Below are 24084 nucleotides of genomic sequence, written 5' to 3'. Positions count from 1 at the left end.
TGGGCTAAGTAGCATTTCATTCTTTTCATCTTCTCTTTAGGAAGGAGGTCAAGGAGCCAGGATGCCGACCAACTTGATCATCAGCTCTGAATTTTATAATTATCAATAATCTTCCAAAAGAGTATGATCTGTAAGATCTGGTAATTATATACCTGTGCATAAATGGTTCAAAGGCTGAGCTTTTAAGCAAATCTGCGTTTGAATCATAGTCCTGCCACTGTGACCTCAAAGATGACGTGGAGCCAGTCTGAGCCTCATGCTCCTCTTCTATGAAGGGGCTCGTTAGTAGGTCTGAGCTCACAGGGCTGTCATGAGGATTAAAGGAGGTGCTGCTTACGAAGTACCCAGCAGTGCTGCCCCTTTTTGTAGGTGGCCCCAAAAGGCCAGCTACCAGGAATACAATAACTTATTCTTACAATTACTATTAATATTTACTCTTATCCTCACTCCTTCCCTCTCAAAATAAACTCCACCACAACAAGATCTGCATTTTTTTTTTCCTCACCTGAGCACATACTAACTGGTTTAGAGAGAGGGGAAGAGAGGGAGAAAAACATCAATGTAAGCAAGAAACGGGACTGAATCTGCAGCCTAGGCACGTGCCCTGACCAGGAATTGAACCTGGGGCCTTTTGGTTTATGGGACGACACCCAACCAACTGAGCCACACAGGCCAGGGCAAGATCTCAATTTTCATCACTGACATTTAGTGGTTAAACAGCCTTTTCTTCATAGTGGTTTGCAAAGCACCTTACAATTTCCTCTCTTCCTAATTCCTGGAGTTCTGTTTGTTTGAACTTGAATTGTTTGAAACTCTCTGTTCAGTGAGCTCTCTTTTGTGTATTTCCTCTGATGTCCAGCTTTGAAACAGTAGCTTTTCTATAATCTTCAGCAAAAGTTGTGCTCCCTCCCTGAAGGGTCGGTGGCTTTAGCTCAGTCTCCTCTTCCAGCTGGCTGTCTGGCTCGTTCTGTTTTCCTTATTTCCCCACAATCTTTTCTCCCTGTTTAATTTTTTTAAGGGAAATCTCTCACAGGGCTTTCTCTAAAATATTCTTGCCTCCATCATTCAAGATTAAGCTCTTATCTTGGTGATAGATCCTGGTAAATACCACAGAGAATCACGAAATGGTCGTGTGGCTTGGGTCACAGATTAGTGCCTTTTTCAGGTGATCGAGATCCCCAGGGCTGCCGCAGAAGCTTTGTCAGAAAAAGTTGATTATTTGCGGCAACCCTGGTTCTAGCAGTGAGAATAACCTGGGATGTACTTAACTGGTTTTTCCCTCCCCAAGAAATGTCTCTGGAATCCATTTATGGCCAAAGAAACACACAAGGGCAAGTAGCAGACTTTTAATCAGGATAACCTCTCATTTGTAGAGCATTTCATAGGTTCCAAAGCACTTCCATGTACATAATCTCACCATGAACTTGACTCTGGGAGTAGATCGGATGTGTCTGTCCCGGGAAGGTGAGGGGGAGGAAGAGGAGAGTCCGGAGTGCTAAGACGCTGTTGGGGTTTTGAGGTGATGAGCAGTGTGGTAGATTGCAGTTAGGATGTGCCTGGGCTGGACCTTGATAAGGTGGAGAACTGGATTTCTGACTTTCTGGTGCTTTTCTTAGTTATGCAAATAAAAAATGACCTGTGAGAGGATTTCACCAGACTCACAGGAAACCTCAATCATAAAACAATCCTTTGTAGGTTCGTTTATCCTGTTATCTTCTTTTCCTCTTGGGGTATGTTTTAAAAAATAATAAGCTGTCTATCTTACAACATCTTACTCGGCCTCTGCTGCAAGAGAAAACTATGGGATAATTCCTGCTTTCTGATCTGGGTGAATTCCTAGCAGAAATCACTGTGGGGGTCAGGGCAGGAGAAGAAGAATATTTCTTTCTTTAGTTTTCAGTGAGCTTCCAAAGAAGAACAAATGAACTTATCTGAAGAAACTGATGGTTCACCATATTTGTGGAAACCCCACTACCAAACTGCCTTGGTTGCATCAGCAATGGTCACACACCTCGGCTCAGTAACCTCCCCTTTAATTTTTTTCATTATAAAAATGATATAACCACATGGCCCATAATTAGGAGACCTCCCTTCTGGTACAACCATGATTTTTATTTTGGGTATTTTCCCTGCCAAGCTTCTCCACGTATATACAGATTGCATAGGTGCCCTAATAATCAGTTTTCTTCCTGCATTTTTAACTTAGCATTTATGTTGCTTGACTTCATAGGTGTACTTGTTAATGTTTACACAGTGTTTATCCAGTGGATGTCCTATAATTTAATTAAACATCCCCTATTGTGCGACATTGGGATTTCGGGGTAACAGCGCAGTGCCCGGAGCCAGCCTGACCCATATTTCCTGCTCTGCCACTTCCCAGTTGTGCCTCTTAGGGACTTACTGGGAGAACCATGCTTTCCTCAAAGGGTTCTTTAGAGAAGAATAATGTATCTGAAGCACTTAACATGGTTCCTAACAATTAGCATATTATCTAGATTTAGTAGCTAGTCTATTATTATTTCTAATTCACCACTATCAAAGGACTATGCACTGAAAATGTTTTCTTTTGATAAATTGTGCCAAAACTGTGCCAAAACATCTGCATGTTTGTATTGCTCTTGGTACATACTAACGTCTCTTGATGTTACACTTTTTACCGTCATCAACGATTCTAGGTGTGCCATTTTCACTGTGCCCTCACTATACCAGCACTGGAACCTATAATTTTCCAGGTTAGGTAATTTAGTATGTTGAACATGATATCTTATGATCTGCCCACATTAGAGACGTGGAGAAAATAGTATAATTAGCACCTCCACTCACGCAGCCTCCCACATCCACAATGGTTACCCTTTCCCCACGCTCACCGCACTGTTTTTAGGGTACTTTAAGCAAACCTCAGTTATCATACCCTTTTACTCATTATTCAGTATACACTTCTACCTGATAGGGACATTTTATTTTTTTTACATAACCACCACACCTTGTCACACTTACAAGACTGCCAAGAATTTCTTAATGTTTAAGAAATATTTAATATTCAGTCCAAAGACAAATTTTCCCAAATTCAAATTTGCCTTTGGACTGCATCTTAGGTGGTATTAGGGAATTCTTGTTAATTTGTCTCAAAGAGGTCTTTGTACAGCTGGCCTGTTGGATTCACAATCCAAACACACTCCACCCGTTTCTTATGGTTAATAGTCTGTAAAACTTCCATGTCCCTCTCTTTTCTCCCTGTGCTGTTGATGTATTGAGGAAACCAGGTCGTTTGTCATGTAAGATGTTTTCTACTCTGGATTTGGGGATTCCTTCCTCATGGTGTGTCCTTACTTTTCCCTCTATACTCCTTTTTTTTTGTAAACTGGTGAGCAGATCTGGATGTTTGGTAAGTATTTTCCTTAATTTTACTGGGTATTTGAGGGGACTACACATCCTTACAGCCCTTCCCTAAGTACAGTTTTACATGGTGGACCGGATACCAATTGTTACTGGCCTCCTCAGACAGTAGGAGAACAGCACAAAGTTTCAACTGACCATTGAACTAGTTGGAAGAAGTTGATCATAGGAACAAGTAATGATGTTAGCTGTAATTAGTCATTGCTCTGGAAGTCATTCTTTCTTTGCTCCAGTGCCCTAAGAATGTACCCAGAGGTAGGTGTGGAATGGCCCTGCCCTCCAGGAGTTCTAGATGGGGATATAATCAGAAAAGTTATGTGACTGTAGAAAGTCAAGTAATTTCAAAAGTTGTCACCTGGCAGAACACGATTAATGAGTGGTATTATAGTAGTAAGAGTTGTTAGAACCCAAAGGGTGGAACCTTCTCCTGTGGGCTTGGGTGATTTGGGAAGGCTTCTCAGATGAAAAACTTGGCCTAGGATAATTGGTAATATTTGAAAAGGCAGAGAAGGAGGAGGGAGGGGCTCTTCTGGACTTGAGTTCAAAGAGACACAAAACTTTCTAAATGTCAGCCAATCAATCCACTCATGTTGGCGGCCTTCAGTACATATCTTCTGAACCTGTTTCTTTCTCTCTTCCTCCCTTCTTTCCTCCCTTCCTCCCTCCCTCCCTCCCTTTCTTCCTTTCTTTCAACAAATATGCATGGAGAACTTATGTGCCAGCCTGTGTGTGTGTGTGGGGGGGGGGGGCATGGGAGCATAGCTCATGAGGCAACCTGATTTCATGGAAGAGACATCAGCTAGGAGTCAGATGAACTGAGATTTCTCTGAAATCCTGTTTTTGGAATAAAGTACCAAAAGAACTCCCTGAGGTTATCATCACTCCTGGTATCTTGATACGGAGACTTCAGCTTGTCAGATTATAGCTCACTGTTGCCTTTCCTGGGAAGAAAGGACTCTGTTGTTTGAATTTTTTTTAAGACATATATAAATGGCTTAAGTTTTTTGGTTCTCTTATTTTCTTTCCTTTCTCTTTTTTATTTCTGGTGGGAGCACTTTATCCTTTGAGCTCTAAAGCTAAGCTGGAAACTCATGAAACAATATTTGTCGCTACCCTGGGCAATGATACAATTGAAAATAAGAAAAATTCTTTAGCTCCCAGACAGCTCACCTTTGTTCAGATTCCAAACGCTGGGATGGAAGCAGGAGGAAGGTTTACCTGTGGTTGTCCCGCTGGGAGAAGTGTGCTCATTTGCATGAAAAAACCCTGATCTTTAGTTTGGAAATGGCTCATGGTGAAGTGGGTGGCTGGGAACAAAAGAAAGTCATTGTTAGCCCTTTGGACACATTCATATGTCTTCTGAGCCACTCAGCGGTCTCTCAATTTGACCCTGGTCTGTTTTCCTTTGAAGTCAATTCTATCAGCATCTATTGAGTGCTTGCTGTGTGCCATAGCGGTCGTTTCAAAAGGAGAGATTTAGCTTTCCTCTCCATTGTCTCCACCAGCTCCCTCCCCACAAAGCATCCCAAATAAGCTTATAAGCTCCATGTGTGCAGTGTTGTTGATATATAAACACAGCTCCAAGAGGAGCCCTGCTACTTCCCCCATGATTCCAGTGAGTGCTCCTATTCCCCTTTCTCTTCCTCTGTCATGTAACATTCAGTAGAATTTCAGAATTTTCTAGATGAAAGAGAATTCAGGAGTCACCCAGTTCTGTGTTTACCTGTAAATGTATTCCACTACTTCCCCCAACCAGAATATCATGAAAGAGGGGCAGCTCATGTCTTGACTCTTTTATCTCTGACCTCCTGGATATGAAATGTAAGTGGTTAATATTCCACAAGACTTGGATTGAAAAACTATCATCTGTGACATTCTGTTTAATCAAAACAGGATCCAGGAAAATCAGATGATTTGTCTACAGCTCCCAGGAATCTGTGGGTAAACAGGGACTAAAACCCAAGGCTGCTTGAGCCCATACACATCCTATATGCAAAGCCACCTGCACATGTTGTGGACAAGGATTGCTTCCCAGTGGATCTGCGGCATGCTGAGACCCACAACATTCTATCCTTGGGGAGGGGGTACAGCAGTGTGGTTAAGACCATCAGTGTTCCAGACAGACTGAGTTCTAGGGTGGATTAGGAGCTGTGTGACCTTGAGCACACTACTTAACCTTTCTGAGCCTCTATGCCCTCATCTATAAAAGAGAGAAAGCACCGTCTTCAGCAGGCTGAGGACTCAGTAAGATAATATATGTCGTGTGCTTGTTACAGGCCTGGCATGGAGCGTTGTTTTCTAGTGTTTCAGTACTCACACGTGAGCTCCCCAAATCACAGTGGTCCCTTTTTGTTCTATCCAAAGTCAACCCAAACCTGTCTGCAATACTCCAGTTTTTGAAAGAGAATGCAATATGGAATTTTGCTCTGGGCACTCTACCTTTAGAAATTATTTAAAATCTTTGTCTCAGTGCTGTCTTTTTGATGGGTTGGTTGGTTCCTGGGCTTTGAGGAGATTCTTTTCTGCCTCCAGCTTCAACCTCCCAGCTCTCTTTGGGACCACAATAAACCTATCTACTGTTTATGAAATTGATACTATGTGTCAGCCCCTTACCTGGCTTCTCTTTAATCTTCACCTCCACCCTTTGAAGTAGGTGCTATTATGTGCTAATTGCAGATGAGGGCACTGAGGCTCTGAGAAATTGAGTAACTTGGTGGATTGTTGAAGATATTTTGATGGTTCTCCCTCAGAGGAAAATGGAAGAGCACACTTGCGTGATCTGCAGTTGTCTGCATGGAACAATATGTCTATTGTGATTCCAGCATTTGGAATTTATACCTGTCAGGGCCCTGAGTGGCCATCCAACCCAGTGTTAACCAGCAGGGGAAACTGTTGAACAAAGAACTCACAGGATTTGACCAAAGTTGGTGTAGAAGTCCAAGACCAAGATTTGAACCCAGGTGTCCTGACTCGTATTTGTTCTTTCAATCACATCTAATAGGCTTGAATCATTGACCCTCAGCATCATAGTCTTCAGCATCAGGATACCTGCTCAGTTGCTAAAAGCCTGCAAAAATTAATATTCTACTTCATAATTGAAACTGTGGGCTCTGGAAGCAAAGTACTTTCGTTTGAACCCCACCTCTGCCACTTACCGGGTCTGTGACTTCGAACAAGTTGCCCGAACTCTGTGTGCCTCAGTTTCTCCCTAAACAGAAGTATCCACTTCATTGTATTATTGTGAAGATTACCTGAGATACATCCTATAAAGTCAGAGAAGAGCACCGGGCAGAGAGCATGCCCTCAGTCAGCATTAGCTCTGGTCAGCATTTTCTGCCAGGCATTTTTCAGCACCGGGGACACCACTGTGAACAGAGAGTCATGGTTCTTGCCTGTATGGAGCTTACAGTCAAGTGGGAGACAGAGGTGTCAAAGAAAATGAAGCTTATGATTTGTTGGCTAATTCTGTTTCCATTTATTACCTCTGGGACACTTCTTAGAAGTTGCTGCAATGTATCTTTGTCTTTAGCGGTGGCTTGTTAAATGTGTGACATCAGTATAAGCATTTTGCATCTGCTGCGTGGCCTGGGTTCACAGAGCCCTCGGCCTTGAGAAGCCCCTGGCACTCAGCTCATGCCAGCAGCCATCTGCGTGCTGCATTCAGAACAGAACTGGCTGCAGTCCTGCTACTTGGACGTAAGCAGCCTATTTGAAGGGCAGAAAGGAAGTTATGACTGGGGAGAAATCCATAAGGCAGCAGGACTTTGTCACTGAAGGAACAGAAAGCTCTTGTTGTCATAACAGGCCTGTAGGAAGAGGACACAGTAGGAACCAAATGCTGTTGTACAGATAACACAGGCACCATGTGGCCAAGTACCTATTTTTAAGTGGCAGTGTATTTTAGGCCAGTTCCATTTGATTTGTAGTCTAGATGCATTTTCCCTTCAGTGTTTCTTTGCTCAGAGTTGCTATTACCTCTGTTTCAACCGTGTTTTCTTGGGCATTTTTTAAAATATATTTTATTGATTATACCATTACAGTTGTTCTATCCCCCCCCTTTATTCCCCTCCACCCGCACACTCTCTCCCCCACCATTCTCCCCCCGCCTTAGTTTATAACCATGTGTCTCAAGTTCTTTAGATTCTATATTTCCCCTACTATTCTTGCCCTCCCCCCTATCTATTTTCTACCTACTGTCTATGCTATTTTCTGTACCTTCTCCCCCCTTCTCCTCCTCCCACCCCCCTGTTTCTAACCCTCCATGTGTTCTTCATTTCTATGGTTCCACTCCTGATCTAGCTGTCCTCTTGGTTTGCTTTTGTTTAGGTGTGGTTGTTAATAACTGTGAGTTTGCTGTCCTTTCACTGTTCATATTTTTCATCTTCTTTTTCTTATATAAGTCCCTTTAGCATTTCATATAATAAGGGCTTGGTGATGATGAACTCCTTGAATTTGATCTTATCTGAGAAGCACTTTATCTGTCCTTTCATTCTAAATGAAAGTTTTGCTGGATAAAGCAATCTTGGCTGTAGGTCTTTGGATTTCATGACTTGGAATACTTCTTTCCAGCCCCTTCTTGCCTGTAAGGTCTCTTTTGAGAAATCCACTGACAGTCTGATGGGAACTCCTTTGTAGGTGACTGTCCCCTTATCCCTTGATGCTTCTAGGATTCTCTCCTTCATTTTCATATTGGATAATGTAATTATAATGTGCCTTGGTGTGTTCCTTCTTGGGTCCAACTTCTTTGGGACTCTCTGAGCTTCCTGGATTTCCTGGAAGTCTATTTCCTTTGCCAGACTGGGGAAGTTCTCCTTTATTATTTGTTCAAATAAGTTTTCCACTAGTGGCTGTTTCTTTCCCCCTTCTGGTACCCCTATAATCCGGATGTTGGAACATTTAAAGATGTCCTGGAGGTTCCTAGGCCTCTCCTCATTTTTTTGAATTCTCCTTTCTTCATTCCTTTCTGGTTGGATGTTTTGTTCTTCCTTCTGGTCCATTCCATTGATTTGAGTCCCAGTTTCCTTTCCATTACTATTGGTTTCCTGTGCATCTCCCTTCATTTCAATTAGTTTAGCCTTCATATGTTCCTCTAATTTGTGACTATAATCAACCAGTTCTGTGAGCATCCTGATAAACAGTGTCTTGAATTGTGCTTCTGAGAGGCTGGCAATTTCTTGGTCACTGAGAGATATTGGCTCTGGGACTTTGAGTTCTCCTTGCACCATCTTTTGGGCTGTTTGTGCCTGTTACGTATCAGGATCAGAGCCCTAGGTGTTCACCAGAGCAGGGCAACTCAGTTGCTGGGTTGTGGCGTTGTATGTGGGGGCAGGGTCAAAGAGGACCAATGGCGTCCCATCTGCCGCCTCCCGCCTTGGCCCCCACAGGTGCCACAGCTGCCACTGTCACCGGGGCCCACACATTTCGTCCCACTGCACGCGAGTATGCCACCGCCATCAGCCCTCCACCACTGGGCTCGCCCACTGGAGCCTGCATGGTCCGTCTCACTGTGCGTGAATGTGCGACCGCAGTCAGTCTGCCCACACCCTGACTGGGTCCGGGCTACTTGCAGGCCTAGGTCTAGGGATCTTTCCTGCCCGACCCTGCTCCGCTGCTGGCTCCGCCCCTCTTATCGTCCTGGTTGAACAGTTCATTGTTGTCGGACTTTCCTATAATTCAATTTTCTGTTCTTTGGCTGTGTCTTTGTTCTCCAAACCTTTGTTGTATTCAAACTTGGTTGTGGGAGAAGGCACAGTGTTTCCACCGAGGCCTCCATCTTGGTGGAAGTCTGGAACCTTATCTTAGGCATTTAATATTAAAGAAATCTATATGCTTATGCATTTCCTAAGAAAGGAGGACATGGAGCTAAATTTTCTGTTGAGCCCTTAATAAAATGTGACAATACTGAACCTACCCCCCAAAATCAACTGCCTATACCAAATATGCTGATTTTAATGCTTTTATCAAAATTCTTTTGTCAGAAATGTTACAATCCTTGTTTTCTCCCCTGAAATAAAACAGCATAAAATTGAGACAATACCTCATAGACACTTCAGTCATTGCTGTTTTATAGAATCACAGAAGATTAGCATTTCTGTTTAAATCTCATTTAATAGTTCAAGAAACTGTACCTCAAAGAGTTTAATTGACTTGTTGAAGTTCACACAGCAAATTTAATTGTAGAACCAGGAATAGACCCTATGTCTTCAAATTTAGGTCAGTTCCACTCTTCACTGTGCTTGCATCTATTATATATGCCCTAATATATAACTATTATAGTCTGATTTAATAAGTAAATCAGTATTTAAAATCATGGAATTAAATTAAAGCATTAACTCCTTTGGAAGCAAGGATGGTGGAAAAGAATCCCCAGACCCTATCTTTTCCTCTAATTTATTGAGGCAAAAGGGAGTAGAATGCTTTATACACCAGGAAGGTAACAATAATATAGATTTTTGTGCTTACCTAGTACCTAAAATGCTGACATGTGTGGTATCTCAGTAAACTATTAATATGCTTTATCTCATTAAAGCCTTAAAACCCTCATATCCCCATTTTACAGATGATTAAACTGAGGTTAGGTATGATTAAATAAATTGTCCATAGCATAATAGATAGCAAGGGGAAAACTTGGTATTTGCATCCAAGCTTCTTATTCTAGAGCTTCTATTCTCCTATGTTCCATAAATTTTTACTTAAGAACCAGGGTGGAAGGACAATATCTTACTCTTCCGAAATTAATATCACAGCACAATGCATTTATCATATTTTTAAGTTTACTGGAACAGTCTATGGGTTTTTTTTTATTTCACTTTGTAACTTTGCACCTTCCATATTAAAAGTTTCTTTAGAAAATGAAATTGAATTTGAGGGAAGGAGGCCTCCATTAGTCCTGCTTTCAGCTGGCACAGATGCTTGGCCTCCTCTGGTCAGATAAGAAGGAGGATGCTCGCCTCTCTCTGCTGAGCCCATAAACTGGAAGAGTGTCTAAATTCAGGAATGATGCCAGGTGGGGAAGGGGCAAGGAAGGGAGGAAAGGGATGTAGTATTTGGAGCCCATAACTCAGGAAATGTGATGGCACCTAATTTCAGAGTGGTATGAGACAAGCGTTTAGGAAGAGAATAATGAGCTATTGTTTTGTTGTAGACTTTTTTCTTTAATGGGTGGGTTGTTTTTATAAAGTTTTATGAACAGGAAACTAAAGCAAAATGCTGATCTCTTTGGTTTTTGAGCTCTGCCAGCATCATTTTCATTTTTATTTTTGAGTTATGGTGACAGGCGCTTCCTTTAACACTTCTGGGGATATAGCATAATAAGATACCCCATGCTGCCTTTCAGAACAACATCAGAATCCAAGTGAAGAGTTCTAGTTTCAAATCATCTTGAGAACATCATGGGGTAGAATCAGATCCCTCCCTGACCCAGGGAGAAACCAAGGTAGGCTACAGAATGTTTCTCTTTAAAAATACTCTAGAAAATTTGCCCAGCATGTGGAAAACCTCTAACATGCATTAAAGTGGGTCTTGCTGTGACATAGAAAGTACAGATCCAAATTAAATCCCTTCCTTCCTTGAATCATAAAAACCCAGCCTCCCCAGCTATTGTTTGCCCTGGAAGATGATTTCATCTTAAGGAAGGTGGTCCTATCTGTTGCGCATTTTGGATGCAATGAACCAACATTTCAGGCATCTGGCTGCCAACTTCAGAGATGTTAAAAACTTTTTGTTCCTGCAGGGCATTTATTCATTGCTTACCTTGTAAAAGTTATGTCTTACTGCATTTTCCTGGCACCAGAGCAATCCTTGTACCTACCCATTGCATTTGCTTTTTCTGAGGCCGCAGGCAGCACTGGGTTATTAAAGTTCAAGGAGGAAGCCACGTGATGTTGGCTTTACAATTTTAATTCTCTCATACCTTCTTCTCTCCCTTCCTTCCACTCAAACAACAGATGCTTTTTGTTCACCATGTTCTGTGATTAGACCAAAATGAGCTCCCAAAGCATGTAATACTCCAGGTGAGGACGTCCAGACAGGGAGACCGTGGTCCTCTCTTGGTAGAGTAGCCAGCAGAGCAGTTTCCTTGGATAAAAAGTCCTTGAGTCCACAATTTTACATCAGCCTGGGAACTTGAGATAAGCACTGTGTTTAATCGTGCAGAAACAGGCAAAAATCTCCCTTAACCCTTAAAAGTCAGTCCCTCTGGGTCTACCTGAAGAGACCCAAGTTTCGATATAAATAGCACTAGATACAAACATGGCAAGTTGAAAAGAAGCAAAAATTTTAGAGTTTAACCTGGAATCAAAAATCTAGAGAAGGAAAAAGAAGAAAGTGCCTTTGAAGAGAGGAAAAGGGCAGATGAGTATGTTACAAGGTGTCACTGAACACCAACTGTTTGACACACCTTTACCACCAGAGTTTCAGTCTTCCCGACAAGTCCACCTTGTTTGGGAATTAGTGTAACTTGTTGGGTGTGTGCAAAAAGCTGGAGGGAACCCAAACCCCTTGGGAATATCTGAGAGGGACACATAGCCTAACACTGCAAGAACTGGCTCTCAAAGTGGTTTCAGTGAGTTTTGGACTCTTCGACAAGATAAACATTAGGGACCCAGGTGTACTTTTCAAAATTTGTTTTAACTGCAGTATTATGCTTATGATTTCTTGGTCCTTTCTGAGAAATTTTTGCTCCTTATTGAAAATATTCTTCTTTAGATTTATGAAGTTCTTTGGTTAGCCCAATTTCAATTTAGTTTTCATTTCAACAAATATGGATTCTTCTACAACATGCCAGCATGATGGAAGGAGGGGCAGCCACTGTGGTGAGCAAAATAGAATACAGTCCCTGTGCCTCTGTAGCTTGCTGTTGTTGGGCAGTGGAAGCACATCAGATCAGTCATTATGAGCAGAATGAGTGCTGGGGAAAGAGAAGTATTCATCACTGTGCGGGCACAAAGCAAGTGTTCTCCTCACCTGGGGCACAAAGGCAGCCTTGGATGAGAAGAGTTAGCCAGGAAGTCATCTGGTGGTTAATCTTGTCATGCCAAAGAACTAAATGATCAGGCAGTGGTAAACCAGAGACTGGTGCTTTTGTTCAGTTTTCTGTTGCTAAGGCACTTGGTTCAGTCAGAATTGTGGGTATATGACCCCTGTGATTGCTGAGTTTGGTTTTGGATGTGAGATGAAAAAAATTCAAACACAGCAGAAGCTCCCATAACTCAGCACGCACTTAACCAAAGGGCTCAGTGAACCTGTACCTCCTAACCCCTCTGCAGTGTTTTCGGAGGCTCAAGGAATGCTTCGGCTGGTCTCTTGAGCACACACCAGCCGACTTCTACTCCTAACAGATGAGTGAGGCATATGTTTGATGGGAGTCTGCTTTTGCTCATTGACTCCGTGTATAATTAAGGTTCTGTACACACCCATCCCCCTTCCCTTTCTACCCAAAGCCCTAGGTCTTTTTCAAGTAAGCATCTCTAGCCAGCCACCCTCCTCCCATTCTGTACTGCTACAGCCAATTTTTTAAAAACTTAAATGCAGTTGCATCCCCTGGCTATGAAGATAAGCATGCTTTTACTTGGAACTCTGGATACCAGATTGTAAATCAAGTTCCAGGAGCCAGAACACATCTCCTGGTGGGTGGCTCAGTTGATAGTTTACTTTAAGTGTGGACTTACATATTTTTCATCATATCCCTGATGTACCCATACATATATAGCAGTCTCTCTAGCACATAGTAGTTCTCTTCTGGGCATGTCTTCTGGGGCTTCTTGGCACTCAGCTATTTTTTTCTTTGCTCCACCATGCTTAAGCTAACATTGACCTCAATCAATGATCAAGGCCTAAAGTGAAAATATCCTTGAGGTCAAAACTAACAGTCTTCTGGCCTTGATGCCATAAAGAGAGAGCTCTACTCTCTCTTTAATGGTTTCTCAACAGTAGCATTATTGGCATTTTGGACCTGTTAATTCTTTGTTGTAGAGAGCTGTCCTGTGCATTATAGGATGTTTACCAGCAACTTGGGCCTCTCCCCGTGAAATGCCACTAGCACCCTCCTCCAATGACAAGGAAAAGTCTATCCAGACGTTGCCAAATGTCACCTCGGGAATAAAAATCATCCCCAGTTGAGAATCAACTGTATGCTGTAATGAACCAGAGTGCAGAGAATGCACCTGCCTGTGGCATACCAGGGCAAGACAGATATTCATTCTCTTTTTTTCCCCCCAACATAAAGTCTTGATTATTTTTGCATTATAGTTAATAATCCTCAGGATTAGCTCAGTCCTGGGAGAAAGGGAAAAATTCTGTCAAGTAACTGGTTTTTCAGACTTGTTTCAGAAAATGAAATCTTTAATACGAGACTTCAAGAATGATGCCTTCCAGCTTTAGAATACCTAGGGATGTATTTTCACAAATCAGTCCTAGAGCCAGTAGACATATCCCCAGGCAGAGGGAAGTATGATTTTTAGATATCAGCAGTGCTTCATTTGTGTCATTTTTACCTGTCTGACAGTAAACCATAGTCCTGGTCTCTCAGAATTCACTGCCAGAACTTCTCCAGTGAAGAAGTTCCCTCTCCCATCAAAACTGAAGTTGCAAATAGGAGAGGGAGCTGGGTCATTAGATGGGAATGTCGCCCAAATGGGAGAGGGGGAGGTGTTGGTACACATGTGTGTCCACCATTTATCTGCATGACCATTTCAGACCAGCAGTGACAGAAGAGATAGCTCCAGATGCCAAGGAAGCAGGCATGCATCTGAAGGCCTTCTCTGGAGAATCAGCTAGTGTTACTTGAGCTCCTTCTGCAAATGTACACCTCCCTGCAGAGGTTGCAGTTCAATGGCCATGTTTTAAAGTCAACCATGTTCCTTGAGCAGGTAGGTGTATATTACACACCTTCCTAGGAAAGAGGTTCAGGAATGGGTGGAGAAGAGGAGGGGGGAAATGTAGCTCATCCGGCACTTGATCTGTAGTAAACATTCTTACCTATCTGATGAGTGAATGAACAAATCAATGAATAAATGAGGCTTTAGTAAAAAGAAGAACACATAAATCCTAGTATTAAATATAATGCTGACGGAACAAAGCATTGTTCCATTGGCTGAAAAGATCGTCACAACTTCTCTAACTTCTGAAGTTTTCACCACATGCTGGGCCTATTCTGCTTACAGTCGTGCAGTGAATTTGAGGAATTGATTGATGGTCTTCCAGTCATGCCTGGCTGTCTGCTCATTTAAAAAGAGCTAATAATCGGTGGTGGGCTTATGTGTGGAGACCCACCACTCCACCAGCAGCACAAGTGAGCCCTGCTCCACCCAGGCGAGAACACAGGCCCTGCTCTTGGCAACCGTCCTGGAAATGCAGAACAGACTTCTTTATTTCAGTCTCCAGGCTTCTGGCTAGCGGGGAACACTTCCCGGCTGTGAAGCATTTTATAGGATTATAACGCGTTGTGCCGAAGGCGAGTTCTGAAAGCTACTTTGTGCTGTTGTTTTGAGTGAGGCTGACTGTTAGGGCAGTGTTGTTCCTAAGTCCATAAACACACACACAGGCAGGATGGGGAATTGGACTCCTGGGGCCCGCTCAGCTGGGCAGCATTGCAGAGTTGAGCCAGCTCCTCTCTACTGTGACACCAGCCTCAGGGATGTGCTTGAGAACCCTTCTGTAGAACAGCCTGCTTTCTGACGAAGTCTTTGGTTACAGACACCCCTGGTTGGAATCCTAGGAAGATTGCCCAAACCCCAAATCTGGAAGCAGCACATAACATACTGGGAAGGTTCTGAAGTCAGGGTACAAGGTGGAAATTGCATGGGATCAAAAATACTCTTGAAAATCCTTTAACTGTCTTAAGGAAAGGACCACGTACATGGTTTGTGTATACCCAAAATTGCCAGCTTCAATTTATAGGACTTACTGTACAAAAAAAAATGAGTATGTTAAACACCAAAATTCTATTTGTGGTGGAGACATCATGCTATGAGAAGCTCAGAAGCATCAGACCTCCTAAGGAAAATCCAGATTCCCACCTTTCACACTCATTTGGGGGCTAATGTTTGTTTTATTTTGTTTACAGCACTATTTCAATTGTTAATGGTCACTAGCTGTAAATCAATATCTCTTCTCTCTGCACCCCTCCCAGTATGTATGGTAGAAAATATGTAACTTTGCACATATGTTGTATGGCTGTGCATACCGATTGATTTTTTGGGTCCAAATCTTTTAAGGAGGGGCAAATAAAAATGTTTAAGAGATAGTGAATATGGAAGCATTCTCATCATCCAACATGGCTATTCTTTGCTCTACAATAATTGTACTTAAACTTGAGGTTAAAGTATCCTCCCTTCCTTAAGGTTAGTTTATTACTACACTGGATTTACAGTGTGTCAGACTTCCTGCTTGGCCCTGAGGATCCTATAGTGAGTAGTCCAGTCCTAGGGCTGTTGTAGTTTCCTAGGGTCACCCTTTTCTTCACCAAATGCTGGAAGTATACCTCCCAACTGGAGGAGCAGGCCCAGCAAGCTCCAACAGGAATCAAAGCCCACCCCTGAAGGGCTACTGCTGGCAGAATCCTCTGGATGGGCTGGTGGGCTGGTGAGAGCCAGAGGAGCAAGGAGGGAATGAGGAGAAGCTGCAGGTGCTTCAGCTCATATTGTTGGCAACAAGGGGAGCCTTAGGTGAGGCATCTCATTGCCTCCTGGCCCTGCTTTGGCTGCAAATGTAACTAGGGGCTTCTTTGGTTGGGTACCCTTAGAGATAGGGTTCCCTTCACTCCCCCACCAAGCTTGGCCAGGCTTGTGGGGAGCATCTGGGTAAGTACCCCATTGTCACAGCTCAGGCTAAAAGGACAAAGTTGGGTTCGGGAACACAGGTAGGAGAAATCAGTGGTCCTGAGGCATTCTTTTCCCATCCCAATCCTCTTCTTCCACCACTTCCTTATCACTACTTTACGGTCCATATTTGAGAGAAAAAACTCAGGAGCTCTCTTCAATTTCAGTTGGAACCCACTCATTCAGAAGCCTGCCTCCTTCACATTTGTGGCAATAGTGAGGCTGGCAAAACTAGGCCAGGTTTCCGCCGCTTCTGAAGGCAGTCTGTCTACATTAGTTGGGTAGGGAAGTGGGTGAATTTAGTGTCAGGGTGTCGGTTTGGTACCCAAGGCGAAAGAGTTGTGTATCGTGAGGTTTCCAGTCTGGAAGGTAGAAATTGCTGCATTCTGGCTTCAGTTGGAAGCAGAGAACACTAATACAGGCACTAGATATTTCCATTCCCACTGCCTCTTGCACATGGAAGAAGTTGAAACAAAAGACATCATCTTCCCAGACCACCAGCCACTGTGGCCATGACTTTGATAGGAAGGGGAGAAAATTCAACAGTGCAGTATACAAAATAACTTTTGAGGTAATGATCATTTTAATCTTTAAAAACTAATTTCTAGTTTCCTAAATAACACATGGATGCATTTTCTTGTAAAAAAATTGTAAGAATATTGGCTATAAATGTAAAGTCTCCTTTGTCTGTTATCTTTAATCTGTTAATACCAGATACCCTCTGGCACTGATTGCCTCCCCTCAGGCTCAAGAGTTCATAATACAATTTTGCTGTGGATCCTTCTGGTTGGTTTTCAATGGTGTTTACCCACATGTCTGTCTCTATAGAAAAGATAAGGTATGTTTTTGTAGATGCATTTTTAACACAAATGGTATTATACTGTGCTTGCTCTGTAATTATTTTTTAACTGAACCTCATACATTGAAGATCTTTCCACATCAGACCCATAGACCCATCCTTTTTTTTTTTTTTTGACTGCTATTGAGTGGTGTTCCATAATGAGGAGAGTTTATTTAAATATTCTGTTGATGGATATTAGCCATTTCCAGTTGTGGTTTGCTTTTTACTGCCCAGATGGGGCTGCAAAAACCGATCATGTAATTGCCCATTGGGCATTTGCAATGTGTTTTTTCCAGTAAGGTGAGGTGGAGCCAGGTCATTGATTGCTCTGAGTGGCAGGCAGCCCCTTATCAGCCTGTTCGTATTTGAGGAAAGGGCTTGGCGGAACTCTTGGAAGTAGTGGAAATGCTTTGTATCCCGATTGTGGAGGTAGTTATAAGTGTTTACATTTGTCAGCACTCAGCTAACTGTACCCTTAAAATGGGCTCATTTTACTGTTTGTAGATTGTTCTAATGGCGTTCCTTTAAAAATGTGTGTGAGGGGAGACTCGCTGGGAGTAAGGCACTGTGGGCTTTCACAATGCTGGCTTTTCCCCCGGCTGTTTCCCCTGCCTCCTCTTTTCCACTGCCTCCTCCACCAAGGGAGTGTGGGAGTCCAGCGCAGCTGCCCCAGGGCGAGAACCTGGCTGCCTCACCGCTCAACCCTCAACCCTCAACCCCCTGAAGGGTTTCCGCGCGGCTGCACCTGGGTGCTCCGGAGACCCGTCTCCCGCCCCGCTCCGCCCCCAGATGGGCGGGACCGGATATGGCCCCGCCCCTTCTGTTAGAGCGCCGGGGCTGGGTACCTTCAGGCTAGAAGTCGACTGTCAGTCTCCGAGTCGCCGCCACCGTCGCCCGCACCGTGGAGCTGGGGTCCCCTTTTGCCTGGGAGTTTTGTGGTCGAATCGGGTCAGCAGTGACATCCCAAAGGGCAGGCCCGGCAGCCGCCATGGTGGCCAAGGATTACCCCTTCTACCTCACAGGCAAGAGAGCTAACTGCAGCCTGGAGGTATCCCCCGCCAGCAGTCCGGCCAAGGACGCGGAGGTAGGAACCTCCACCTGGACTTCGCCAGTCCGTTTGTCTTCTCTCCCTGTGTCACTGTTTCTCTTTCCACTTATCACTCTGTATGTTCCTCTCTCTTTCTCTCTCTCACACACACACCCACCCCGTGTCTCCGTCTCCATCTCTCACTGTCTCCCTTCCTACCCTCTTTTGTAGATCAAGGGTGAGCCACCTTTCTGCCCCTGCCCCTCTTCCTCTTAGCCAGAGAGCAGGAGCCTCTTGCCCCAGCACTCCCCGCCCCGCCCGGCCTCGCTTTGCATCCTGCCAGGCTCTCAGGCTGTCAATCTTCGGTCTTGACCGTGTAGAGGGATCTTCTAGGGTATCAGCATGCCCAGTCATCAGGAAAGAGCTACCCTTTAAGTGTTCCTTTCCTCTTTCCTGGGTTAGGGGAGGAGGGGCTGGTTCTTGGGGACCCTTCAGGATACATCACCTGTTAGGCTTGACCTTGCAGCTAGCTGTTTGGCAACAAAGGTCATGGCACTTCTGCTCCTCACCTGTGGCTAGTGGGGTCATTCAGCTAGGGGTCTGGGGGCGAAATAATAATTTGAGTGCCTCCCACATGGATCCTGAAAATGAATTAAACTCCTGGGACAAGTGCAAAGCTGTCTTGGAACATTCAAAATATTTCTCTTTCTGGGAACTTTCCTGTACATTGAAGTGATGTGAAGGAGTCCTCCTGGCTTGTGTTTAGTGGGCTTTTCCTCCTGTCTTATATATTGCTGGCAAAGAGCTCACTGGCCTTATAGTTGGGTTCAGCTGGAGGAGAAAGTGTCCCTGTATTTTTTTAAAGGGTTTTAAGCAGTACGATTGCTTTCACTAGACTGCAACTTTGCTGTGGCCGACCTACAATGGAACCCACTGGACCCAGCTCATCATTGTTGCTCATGTGTGTGTCTGGGAAATGGCCACTCTCTCCAACCAGGGCCTGGGGAACATATCTGGCCTTGTCACAGAATTCTTCGGGATTCTGCCCATCCGGCACCCTTGGGTCTGCTTAGCTGTGTGGGTTCACCAAATTATGTATATTTGGGAGGACAGCATCAAAGATTCATTGCCTCTTACAAGAACTGCTTTAAGCTGACAAGATTCCAGTCTCCAGTTGTAATCAGCTTTCTGTAATCAGCTTACCCCCCTTACCCCCACCCCATATCCCAACTCAGCTGTATATCTTCACAAAGAGTTTTTGTTCCCAGAAGCTGTGAAAGTATTATGGCCCTAGTGGTGTTTGCAGTCTTAAGTTTTGACAGGACAGCACCTGCAAGGATTCAGGTTGTTCAGGCTTGGAATGGATATAAAGGTTTTTCGATGGGAACTTCATAATTTAATGAATGTGGGAGCAGTGAAGCTAGTGCCAAACTCCTTTTGGAGGGAAGTAAAGCATAGCCCAGTTTAATTAATAAATTGAATTGGGTTAAAGAAAATAATAGTGAAAATAGCTCTGGGCTCTCACTAGTACCTTCTTGCTGTCACTTAGTCCGGTGTTTTTGAGTAGTTTGGTGAAAGACTTTAAGTAAAACTCATCTGCTTAGTTCTTTCATATTTTTTTCTAGTTTTAATTTTTTATTTTTTTAAAGATTTTATGTATTTATTTTTAGAGGGGAAGGGAAGGAGAGAAAGAGAGAAATATCAGTGTATGGTTGCTTCTGGTGTGTTCCCTTCCGGGAACTGGCCTGCAACCCAGGCATGTGCCCTGACTGGGAATCGAACCACAATCGTGTGGTTTGCAGGCCCGTGCTCAATCCACTGAGCTACACCAGCCAGGGCTTTTTCGTATTCTTATACTACTTAGAACATAAATATATCTATGTATCACAGGTGTGATGAAAGAAATATATCACCAAATGTTAAATATTAATTTCTTTCATGGTAGTTAGATCCAGATTATATAATGTAACATTTTCATTTTATGAAGATGTCCTGGAGTGGGAGTAAGGATGGGGGAGGAACTATTTATTTTTAAACTAATTGAATTTTTTCAGGTACCACCATTGAGGATGTTTTTGTGTTTAGATCCGAGTAGATGTATCTCTTTTGCTGTATACACCTTAAGACAGAGGTGTCCAGTCCAGTATGTTACCCAGCTTCATTGATTTGGCTTATCACTTCCTGACAATGATGATAAACCAAGTTGGAAAGGGAAACCTAAATGAGTTCCGGGCTAGTTTTCTGGTTTTCATTATTAGTACACAAGATAGCTAACCCTTGTAGGGCTCACTTCTCCATAGGCAGTTAACTAAAATATATTTTCTGCCGGCAGATGTCATCACTATTTTTGTTTAAAAACCAGCATACACTAGTTGGTTTTTTGAAAACATGATTATATACTTGTTTATAAAGTAGATATTGACTGTCAGTTCTTATGAAAGTAATTTTTTAAGATTAATCATTTTCTTTGCAGAAAGAATGTGGTTATAATGAAAAGAAAACCTGTCCAATATAAAATCCTTTTTGGCCTACGAAGGCAATTACAGCAAAGTGCCTGTGCCCTTTAAAAGGAACATTTAATGGCTGTTCCTTCTGCATTTGCTATCAGGAGGACAGTGGGCACAGAGCTGTATGGGCAAGTGCCTTCTAGTGTTTGTTTTTGTTGTTGCAGTCAGCATGCTGGGAAAGGCCTTCCCTAAGGGGTGGGTGTCATTGGTGTGCTTTTGATACAAAACTTTTGAGTAATAATGTCCAACAATAAGCATTCTCTTAAGAGCAAATTATTAACAAAATTTCTACTCAAGATTTAAGTGCTTTGTAATTTTTAAATTTCAATGATGATTTCTAGTGCAATAAAAGATATATTTTAAATTTTTATTTCCTTTAAAATATCGACTTTAAACAAAAATATTCTATATGGATTATGATGTAAATATAATAGTGCTTGCTTCTTAATCTAGTATTTCTTATGACATAGGTGTCTTGAAAATGTTCAATTTTAATACCCATAACCAGTTAGATCCTTCCAGCTCTAATCATTAACTGTGAAATCGAAGGAGCTTAGTCCATGGCTCTAGACTTTCACAGGGAAATGTGGTATCATGTGAGCATCACTAAGCTTATTTCTTCTGATTATTGATGCAGCTTTGCTCAGTTGATCTCTGTTTTTATGTTTATTGGGTGCTTTCTTCTCATGCCAGGAGGGACTGGTCCTTTTAGCATGTTAGATACTCTGGACACCTGATCAAGTCACTAAAAGGAAAGCTGTTAATGCTCACAATTTACACCAATTGTAAGTTAAAATCACTATTTCCCCATAGTGGAAGGTAAGGTTTTCCTTTAAAGAAAGAAGGCTCATTTGATTCCCAGTCAGAGCACATGCCTGGGTTGCAGGCCAGTTCCTGGCAGGGGACACACCAGAGGCAACCATACATTGATGTGTCTCTCCCTCTCTCCTTCCCTTCCCCTCTAAAGATAAATAAAAAATATTTTAAAAAAAAGAAGGCTCAAATGAGTAGATATGTTGGCCAAGGGTGCTGGAGCCTGGTGTAAGGTCTTAAGTGTTTAAGGTCCATTTCGTTTTTTAAAATATTTTATTTATTTATCTTTAGAGGGGAAGGCAAGGAGAGAGGAAGAGAAACATCAATGTATGGTTGCCTCTCGTGCATCCCATGCTGGGAACTGGCCCCTGCCGGGAACTGGCCTGCAACCCAGGCATGTGCCCTGACTGGGAATCGAACCGTGATTGTCTGGTTCGCAGGCCCGCTCTCAGTCCACTGAGCTACACCAGCCAGGGCAGGTCCATTTCATTTTTAATGAAAATACAAAGAGGTATTTCTGTTGTTTTCTTTCTGAGACTATATATAACAATTTGATAGACAACTTACTTTTGGTTTTAAGATTCACTATCTAAGATATCAGTCAGGATTAAGCCGGATTTAATTAGTGGTATTTATAGTCATTGCTTTTGTCTCTTTGTTTTATATGTTCTGATTTTTGACTCAGCCAGTAGCCTTGTGTGGCCTTTGGAATGACATCTATCAAGAAATGATGGAGTTCTGGTCCTTCTCCAATACCACACCTAGTGTCTCACTTGAGACCCAACCATGTTGTAAGGTTAATATAAAGCACATATTATTCTCTCTATGAATAAAGACACTGAGGGGAGGTGACTTGCAGAAAGCCTCAGAGAAAACCAGCAACTGAACTAAGATCCAATGCCAGGTTTCCTGATGGATTTAGTTCAGTGTTTAACACCTGTGTACCTAGTGGCATCTGAGGGTATTTATTTCTGTGAAGAAAAAATGGAAGGAGGGATGTAAAACTTAACAGACATGTAAAATGCTCACAGATGCTTTCTTTTAAATGTATAATCTTGAGTACTGTATGCAACTGAGAAGGTACCTTTAAGCTTTAGCTCTAAAGAGCAAAATGAACTCTATCCCTCTGCCGTAGTTTATGCCCCAGTCCACACGTGTATTTGAAAATTGTATGCACCTGGGACAGTATTCCTTGCATGCCAGCTGGAGAGCTAAAAGGATCAGCTGGTTTCCAGTAACTTACACATTTCTTGGAATCTGTATCAAATAGTGTTGAATTGACAGTATGTACAATTAACTGCATGGAAATAGTTCCAAGGAGTTATTGCACTTAGAATCATGGGATTTCTTCAAACAAGTAAACAAATAGACTCTATGAGTCATGTGACTTCATATCTTGCTGGGTGAAGAGCTATATGGAGTTACCTGGGTAAAGGCCGTCCCTTGCTGATAGGATCTGGTTATGGTCATCCAGCCACTTATTCTGAGTCTTGTTTAGATGGAAAAATATCTTGGGGGCTTTGGCCTCCAGGATGCACAGGAACTAGGAATAGGTTTATTAGAGGAAAATATGCTCCTTTAATAAACCTATTACTTTATACATATACATTAGAGGTTGTTCAGGGCATCGACTTTGGGATAAGACTGCCTGAGTTCTGATGCCGTCTCTACCACCTGCTAGTGGTGTGGACTTGGACAAGGTAATGTGCCTCTCTAAGCCCCTATTTCCCCTGTGGAAAACTACTGATAAAATAGTTCTACCTCCTAAGACCATACTGGGAATCAATGAGACAATTCTTGTATAGCACTTAGCACAGTGCTTGACACATAGTAGGTGCCCGATAAATATCATCAAGACCTCTGCATCCGAAAAAGATCCCTAAAACAATTTTAAGAAGCATGATCACCATCTTATTTTCTTGGTGCTGTTTTAAACATAGCAGTGCATTAGGGGGCCTCACTGTAGGTTTTCTCATCATCCTCGCGACAATTCTCTGAGGTTGGTATTAATATAATGGCCCCCTTTTGTAGAAGAAACTTAGGCTCAGAGCTTGGTAAGTGGTCTTTCCAGGATGGCTGAGCTAGTAAGTAGGTGGAAGAGCCAATACTCACACCCTAGTCTGACCTTGAAGTCTGTACTTTCCCAACTACATCACATTGCCTCTAAAGGACTAAATCACTGGTCTCTTTACCATATAACATGTGAAGGATGAACCCTCCTGCTGGAGCAAATTGCCTCATGGTCAGAGGCCAGTTTTTCCTTGGTGACTGGGTGAGACTTCACCATTAGTCAATGCTTCTGGCTGGGACCCACAGGAGTGAGGTTTGCGAGCCTCTGTTGGGGAGGGTTTCAGTAGCTTCTGCTTTCTGTTTCTCAAGAGCAAGGAGCAGGTCCTCGGCAGAATTCTGTGTGCTCAGCTCTGTGGAGGTGACACAGTTAGTTCTGCATTTAGTCATTTTGCTTATCTACAGTAACCACCAGCCTTCTAAGTAAACCAGTAACTGGAATGCCCTGGGTGCCATCTGAATTTCTGTAAATTGTGTCATTTTCTCAAGATACTCTGTGAGTGCCTGTAAAATCCTGGACTAGTGCCACTGTTTTCATAACAACTGAATGAAAAGAAATTATTGATTGTATCCTAATTTCACAGAGCCCTGTGCACATGTAACTGTTATTAATGG

General features: G+C 42.9%; 1 protein-coding gene across 4 annotated transcripts in view; it reads left to right on the top strand.

The window, feature by feature from the left end:
• ARHGEF3 (Rho guanine nucleotide exchange factor 3) overlaps nucleotides 1–24084 on the top strand; it is a 274023-nt gene that overhangs the window by 189467 nt on the left and 60472 nt on the right. Inside the window, exon 1 of one of the 4 annotated variants that reach the window (XM_037040717.1) lies at nucleotides 17894–18139. The exons of 2 other annotated variants lie outside the window; for them this stretch is intronic. In XM_037040717.1, coding sequence (XP_036896612.1) covers nucleotides 18044–18139 — 96 coding nt within the window. In that variant the 5' untranslated portion in view covers nucleotides 17894–18043. Of the gene's footprint in view, nucleotides 1–17893; nucleotides 18140–22117; nucleotides 22199–24084 lie in introns of those variants that run through there. One more of the 4 variants, XM_037040718.1, reaches the window with a different exon arrangement.

The sequence above is a fragment of the Sturnira hondurensis genome, unplaced genomic scaffold (assembly GCF_014824575.4).
Source record: "Sturnira hondurensis isolate 20B ecotype Veracruz unplaced genomic scaffold, ASM1482457v3 Scaffold0002840, whole genome shotgun sequence".
Taxonomy (NCBI): Eukaryota; Metazoa; Chordata; class Mammalia; order Chiroptera; family Phyllostomidae; genus Sturnira; species Sturnira hondurensis.
Note: the sequence above shows the minus strand (reverse complement) of the source record. Positions and strands in the feature narration are given on the sequence as shown.